Raw genomic sequence first — 8,003 nt, 5'->3', positions numbered from 1 at the left:
TCATTTTTAAAAACTGTAATTCAAAAGTACATGTTTTAATCAACATAGCTGCTAGCACAAAACTACCTAGATCAATGATCACCAAAGCAGGTGGTATTTGGTGCTTTAAAGTGGGTCTTTGAGTCGGGGAGGACAAAGTAGGCAGTAATTAGGACCATTCACTGAGGTCTGAGAAGAAAATCTTACAACTTTCATTTACATCCATTTTTAGTCTGATTCTTTAATTTCTATTTTTGAATATATTTTATTATTAATATAACATTTACAGAGCACTTATCATGAACCAGGTACTATTCTAAGCAAATGCATTAATTCACTTAACTCAATAATCCAGTAAGGTAGAGAAAATTATCACTCCATTTTATAAGTGGGAAAACTGAAGTGTAAGAGTTGAATGTTGTTTGTTTTTCAGTGGCTTGATCAACTTCAGGTTGATAGAGGCAGGTTTTAAATCCTAACATCAGATTCCGCCTTCTTAACCAATAATTATATGGCATATAGTATTTCAGTAGTATATGCATAAATTCACAAATAAATACACATTAATGTATTTGAGATGAGAGCGCAAATTGTTCTGTTTTAGGGGTTTTTTTTTTCCCTGTTAGGGATACATAATTAAAAGAATATGGAGATCACCGATACAGGAAACACTGAAAGTCTTGCTCCTGTATTTAAGAACATAATTATTATAATGATTCCTCTGATTCCACAAGACCTATAAGAATGATAGTATTATTTTATAAGTCATCTTCAGTCCTACCAAGTAGGCAACTGTCTCTAGTAGTACTTGTCCTCATTTTGGACATTATATATATATTCCTGGAAAGTTGTTTAAATAAAAAACAACTGTGAATTCACTTATAATTCTAAAGAAAAAAAATGATCCCAAGATGCAACCACACTTGAGTATACTGAAACTGATAATAAAACAATAGACATTCCTTCGAATGCACATATCTAATTCTCCTTAATAAGCAATGCAAGAAGAGCCAGTTATATGCATCTAAGTACTCTTTACATAACAGTATTCCAGGCATAAAAACTCAGGCTTAATTTTCATTTAACTGAGAATTCTCCATAGCTACTGGCAATAAGGCGGCTATGGCTAAAAAGAGCACATGCCTAAGCAACACAGCCAACTTATTTTTAGAGTAGCCCAGACCTAATTTGATAGAGTTTGTAATACCAGTTTCAAAGTCCTCAATTTTATCTTTTATAGAATATTTTTTCATAAATGTTTATTTGTCTCATTATTTAAGAAAAAATAAACCTGGATCTGAAGTTAGCAATGAAAATAAAAGCAGTGACTGGTCTGGGTGGATTAAACTATTGTGAAAACAAAATTATAATACATAAAAAATACATAAATCTAAGATAATAATAAAAATGAGGAAAAAGAAGTAGGTACAAGAAAGCCTTAACAAATATATCAAGGGTTGGGGGGATTGCTAGTCATATCTTATCTGAGATAATGCTGTCAGAACTAAATTTTAGAATTTGATTTAAGCCTGCCCTACCAGACCTTTAAATTCTAGCAATGGACTCCAAATCATAGCTCAGACTCCAACAGTATGAAGTCAGAAATCCTAGCCAGGCTTGAGAGCTGTAGGAGACACAAGTAGAAGAATGAATAAAAACGGAAAGGCTGGCCGGGCGTGGTGGCTCAGGCCTGCAATCCCAGCACCTTGGGAGGCCAAGGCAGGCGGATCACTTGAGGCCAGGAGTTCGAGACCAGCCTGGCCAACATGGCGAAACCTCACCTCTACTAAAATTGCAAAAAAATTAGCCGGGTGTAGTGGCACATGCCTGTAATCCCAGCTACTCAGGAGGCTGAGGCACGAGAATCACTGAACCCAGGAGGCAGAGGCTGCAGTGAGCTGAGATTACACCACTGCACTCCAGCCTGGACAACCGAGCAAGACTGTCTCAAAAAAAAAAAAAAAGGAGAGGTTGAGTAGAAATAAGTGAGGTTTAAACAGACTGATGTCAAGATTTTAGAAATTACAGTGACTCAAGAAATATATAGTGCATATATTTCCTGTACACATAGATACTAGATATTCAGTAATGTATTTATCTAATACACTACCTACTACTTAACAACTGACCAAAGAATAAATGAACTTTTAAAAGATGTGAAATGTTTGTATGCTAATAGGTTGCTATATTTTTTCCCAGAACAAGTATTAGTTACTTTGGCTACCTTTGTTCCTGAACCAGGGTGGCTGGTATTTTTGGCAGATATCGAATGAGGGAAGGTATTCTGGAATGCAAATGCAGAGGAGACAGGATAACCAATCCCACAGGTTGGGTAAGTCAGTCTACCATCAACCTAAAAATAAAAACATAAAGATGATTAAAGATGATAAATTAATTCTAAATAGTATTTGTTGATCAGGTGGCATTAGCATCTGTTATAATAACTAATAATTAAGAGAGCACTATCTCAGAGGCCAGTCTTGTTTATCATGCCACACAACTCTGCTTTATTATCTACCATGGGGCTAGGATAACTTTGAACTAGAGGGCTTTTCAAGGTAGGTGTGCAAGCTTGGATAAAACAAACTACTGGGCCTGCCTTTGTACTAAGTTAAAGCCAAGCTTCTGAACCAACTTGTTTCACTCTAAGTCTCCTAAAAAAGGGGGGAATGGGGGAGTCTGGAGATCAATAGGCCAATCAGAGATAAAATAAAACTAATTTTCTGTCAGACTGCATAAAAACAAGATCAGTGTTCTTAAATGGACTAATTGAGACAGTAATTGGTTTTGCCACTAATTTTCAATATACTGGCACCACACATTAACCAACGTTATGAAAAAGTTTATTTTTATACTGAGGCCAGTTGTAACAGAAATCTTGAGAAGCATTTGTGCACACTAATGGATGCACACAAAAAAACACCTTTCACACAGCTATCATCAGTCATTCAAATTTTAAGCCAGACAAAAAAATTTTTTTAAGTTTGTAATTCAGCCCCAGGCACTTCTTTCTGCACCTTTCTCCAATTTAACAGCAATCTTTCCCCTTCTTTAGACATCCCGTACTCTGACTTACCAGAGTAGATTAGGTTAAAAATTCAATTAGGAATCTGAATTTTAAACCTTCTGCCAATGTCCTGCAGCCAAGGACCACCAGGAACCCATGTATAGATATACGAGCTAGATTTATTGCTCCTTGCAACAAGGGAAACTGCACACCATGAACAAACATGGGTATCTCCAAAAGTGGGTATTAAAAGGGACTTATTTATTGGATTTAGGCACATGTCAGGTGATTTAAGAAAAAGTTTAAGTGGTGCTTTGCTGTGGATTGGAAGCTACTGGGAAATGGGGATAAATGTATGACTGGGTATCTGAATAAATCCTATCTAATAAAGCAAGAGGAATGTATTAAGGTCAAAGCTGTAATTAAAGCAGCAGCAGCCATTCATGTTAGCCAGGATATGAGGATGCTTATGGGCCATATCTGTGATTTAGCAATGTTCATATTTTTGTCTGTGTTCAGGCATGATTATGAAACAGTCTTGTTTTTGAATTGACAGAGTCACAGAGTAACCTTGCCTGATGTTAATATTCCATGAAATTGTTGTGTTCAACAGGAGAGCCCCAAGCCTATGTGCGGATGCTCGGTAAGCTCCTAGCAGCACCTAGGCCTAACTATCAGATAGTACCAAACCACCTCTGAATCTAAGAAGCTGCTTTTCCTATTCTCCCTTTCTTCTGTTTGAGATAGAGTCTCACTCTGTCGCCCAGGCTGGAGTACAGTGGTGCGATCTTGGCTCATGGCAACCTCCACCTCCTGGGTTCAAGCAGTTCCCCTGCCTCAGTCTCCCGAGTAGCTGGGATTATAGGCATGCACCGCTGCACCCAACTGAATTATGTATTTTTAGTAGAGACAGGGTTTCACCACGTTGCCCAGGCTGACCTCTTGAACTCCTGACCTCAGGTGATCCACCCACCTCAGCCTCCCACCCAAAGTGTTGGGATTACAGGCATGAGCCATCGTGCCCAGCCTCCCTTTTTTCTCAGGTTAAAAAAAAAAAAAAAAAGCAGGGCTGGGCACAGTGGCTCACAGCTATAATCCCGGCACTTTGAGAGGCCGAGGTGGGAGGATTGCCTGAGCCCAGGAGGTCAACGCTGCCATAAGCCATGATCCCACCACTGCACTCCAGCCTCGGCAACAGAGTGAAGTCTTGTCTCAAAAGAGAAAAAAATCTGGTCCTGGGAGCTAGAAAGTTTATATCTCATAACCAGTTTCTTGTAGAATCTAAAGGTGACAAGCCTACTAATAGGACTTTTTTCTTTTTTACTTTCTTTTCTTTTTCTGATACAATTCAGTTTAGGCTTAAGCCTAAACCCTGAATTCTCTCTTCTTCAAGTCTCCTAAATGTTTTACGTTATGTGTTTTCAAGTTTTTCAGTATATTTGGTATTACTTTAGTTAGCACTGAAAGATTTCAATATCCAGTCAAGACTTATAAAGAAGTGTGCTCTTGGCCGGGCGCAGTGGCTCACGCCTGTAATCCCAACACTTTGGGAGGCCGAGGCAGGCAGATCATGAGGTCAGGAGATCGAGACCATCCTGGCTAACAGGGTGAAATCTGTTTCTACTAAAAGTACAAAAAATTAGCTGGGCGTGGTGGCGGGCGCCTATAGTCCCAGCTACTTGGGAAGCTGAGGCAGGAGAATGGTGTGAACCCGGGAGGCGGAGCTTGCAGTGAGCCGAGATCGCGCCACTGCACTCCAGCCTGAGCGACAGAGCGAGACTCCATCTCAAAAAAAAAACAAAACAAAACAAAAAAAAGAAGTGTGCTCTTGAAACTCAGCCTCTGTTCAGAGCAAGTGTGCCTTTGTTCCACTTCCAGGGGCAACTTAAACTCTATTTCAGTGCAATTGTAGGACTCCACTTTGTATTGGTATCAGCACCTTAAATCATGGAAACTTCCTAACAATCTGGAAATACTTTTGTTTCAGGAAATTCACTAAGATCACTCACATCTTGTTTTAAATCTTACCACATTCAGGTTAGGAGAAATTCCACTTCTGATTGTGTTGCTGCTGGAATGTGCAGGCGGAGTAGTAGAAGGTCCCAATACATCTTGCTTTCTCACTAGCTGATTTTCATTTAGTTCTTTATTTAACCACGTGATTACTTAAATAAAAGAACAAGAAGCAAGGTAAAGAAGATTGACTGTTTATTTTTCTAATCATCTTAAACATTTAAAAATTATATTAAGATTTTTAAATTATAAGTTTTTACAACTACCTGACATCACAGGAGAGCAATATAGGTTCACCTAAATTTTTGTCATTAAAGTTTCTTATTTTAGAAGCTGCCACATAGGACTCCTTATTGTATTACTTTCCGAAGCACATATTTCTGCTAGTCAAGCAACTCTTTGAAAGATTTCACTTCTAGAATATCTTACAGTTTACTTAAAATTCACAATCTTATGTATGATACCCAGTAGTATAAACTGAGAAAATGTTAGTTAAAATCTTATTTTTATGTTTTGGTTTCAAACAATTCATATTGTTATTATTAGGTAAACACAGCTATTAAAAAAAGGAATAATGAAGAATTTAAACAATAAATTACAGTCAACATTTTCAACAGTTTTAATTGTGGGTTACTGACCTATGGGATATGGTTTTCTTTATAAAGATGATAACTCTTTTACTGGGCAGATGATATAAATTTATTATAGAAAAGGCATTAAGACAGTATATTTAAAGCAGAAATTACTTATATATTGGCCAATGTCTACTTTTATGAATTCGAATAAAATTTTCAGGTTAAGAATAAAACCACAGCCGAGCACGATGGCTAACACCTGTAAACCTAAACGCAGCAATCTGGGAGGCCAAGGCGGGTGGATCACTTGAGCTCAGGAGTTCAAGACCAGCCTGGGCAACATGATAAAATCTCGTCTCTACAAAAAAACCCCACAAAATTAGCTGAGTGTGGTGGTGCACACCTTAGTCCCAGCTACTTGGGGGGCTGAGGCGGGAGGATAACTTGAACCAAAGTGGTGGAGGCTGCAGTGAGCTGAGATCATGCCACTGCACTCCAGCCTGGGTGACAGAGTGAGACCGTGTCTCAAAAAAATAAAAGAATAAAACTACAAACCTCATTTACATTAACACATAACATACTTACACTTTTCATTATTTTTTAGAAGTTGTTTGCTTTCTTCAAGTTTTTTAACTGTAGCTTCTAATTGTTCTTGTAATTTGCATGCCTGAAATATATCAATCATCACAATAAGTCAAGCAAAATAAAGGTTAAATAAAAACTGAAGAATGTATTATTATTAACTAAATAATTACATAAATGGTTACTACTAATATTATTAAATGAGAATAAAGGAATTAGCTCAATTATGTAATAAAATATTTACATGTGTATACAAACATAGACATACATGAGCAATCAAGGTATCTGAATCATGATAACTAACTTTTCAAACTGAAACAGGTTATTACCATCTACTCAATCTAGTCATGTTCTTTTGTTAAAAAAAAAAAGACCAAAGCCATTTGTTAATGTAACAAAGCATAAATTTTAAAAATGAGGAAAAAATTTAGTTACAACATAAAAATTTAAAATATTAACTACCTCTTGTTCTTTAATTCGAAGAGACTGTCCAACATCTTGTAATTCCTTTTGTTCCTTTTGTAATTTTTCCTCCTTCTCAGCCAAGAGTTTTTCTTGCTGAATAGTAACTGTATTCTTCAATTTCAACTTACCCATTAAAGTTTTCAGATCCCCTTGTAACTTCTTGATAATTTCATTTGCCTATAAAAGAGCTTCATATGTATATTTCTATGTAATTTAATGAAATACTAGTCTATAAAATTTTTAAAACAAACCTTCAGAAGTTCTGCAGATAATGATTTTATTGTAGCTTCAAGCTTTCCTAGTTGTACTTGATTTTTCTCACCATTTTCTTCTAAAACCACCTGATATATTTTTTAAAAACATGAATAATTAGGGCATTTGTGTTTACTTATAAATATGATTATCAATTTCTGAGAAAAATTTAAAAGTAGACCTTTTGTTCCTGGATTGTATCAAATGCCTCTTTTGTTCTTAAAACAAGCTGGTCCTTATCCTTGATTTCCTGTTCTAAAACTGCCACTTTTGTTTGCAGCTGATTAACGTGCTTTTCTTTCTCGTGGCATTCAACATCTAGTGTAGAATTCTCTCTTCGCAAAGAGAGGACTTCTTGCTTAGTCCGCTGTAGCTCCTAGAATGGGAAAAGAAAGAAATTAAGCATTATGAAAAAAGGAAGCTGCCTCATCTGGTTATTTATAATTAAGATGTCTAACATATTAAAAAAATCTTTAATAATTTTAAAGTTTTAGTACAGATTTTTTTTAAAAGCATAAATGTTTTTCTAATGGTATAGTAGCACATATCTGGAATATAATTGTAAAATATTCTACTATCTGATTCAATCATATCAAGGGAAAATAATTCTAATTTATGAATAAATTACAGTAACTTTAAAACTTTTAACAATAATTTTCTGATGTCTCCACAACTGATTCCAAGGGTAACCACGGGTGAGAGCCACAATGTAGACTTAACATTTTTCTTTGTTGCTTACATGTACAGATTGTTTTTTAAAGGTTGATACTCTGCAGTTTATAATCTACCTTCTTCACGTATTACAAATATCTTTCTATGCCAATAAATGTTAACATTTCCAGATCTCTCTGTTCACTCTTTCAAGCAAAATAAACAATAATTGTTCATTAAAAATAGATTTTTAAAAAATCTACAATAGATCTCTTCCCAATCAGCTAATATCAACCCAAATGCTGCTGGTATATGAAAGCCCAGGATACAATATTCCTAGATAGTTTTAGTTCTTAACAAAAGTTTCCAAAAATAATTATACGGTATTGTGACTATAGTGGTTTTAGGAGCACAAACTTTAGTATCAAACAAAATTAAATCCTGGCTCTTCTACGGTGTGATCTTGGTAATTATTGAAA

The 8,003-nt window shown here is 35.9% G+C and overlaps 1 protein-coding gene across 9 annotated transcripts in view; it reads right to left on the bottom strand.

The window, feature by feature from the left end:
- Nucleotides 1–8,003, bottom strand: part of SASS6 (SAS-6 centriolar assembly protein) — a 49,118-nt gene that overhangs the window by 17,202 nt on the left and 23,913 nt on the right. For all 9 annotated transcript variants that reach the window (XR_010159283.1, XM_513588.7, XM_054668103.2 and 6 more), the window contains 6 exons: nucleotides 7,055–7,249; nucleotides 6,873–6,962; nucleotides 6,619–6,798; nucleotides 6,160–6,241; nucleotides 5,015–5,151; nucleotides 2,204–2,332 (listed from right to left, as the gene is read on the bottom strand). Coding sequence is in view for 8 of the 9 variants with exons in the window: in XM_513588.7 (XP_513588.2) it covers nucleotides 2,204–2,332; nucleotides 5,015–5,151; nucleotides 6,160–6,241; nucleotides 6,619–6,798; nucleotides 6,873–6,962; nucleotides 7,055–7,249 (813 nt within the window). In the remaining variant the exon portion in view is untranslated. The remainder of the gene's footprint in view (nucleotides 1–2,203; nucleotides 2,333–5,014; nucleotides 5,152–6,159; nucleotides 6,242–6,618; nucleotides 6,799–6,872; nucleotides 6,963–7,054; nucleotides 7,250–8,003) is intronic.

Source organism: Pan troglodytes, chromosome 1, assembly GCF_028858775.2.
Source record: "Pan troglodytes isolate AG18354 chromosome 1, NHGRI_mPanTro3-v2.0_pri, whole genome shotgun sequence".
NCBI classification, from domain to species: Eukaryota; Metazoa; Chordata; class Mammalia; order Primates; family Hominidae; genus Pan; species Pan troglodytes.
The sequence above is the reverse complement of the archived record's forward strand: the minus strand, read 5'-3'. Positions and strand labels throughout refer to the sequence as shown.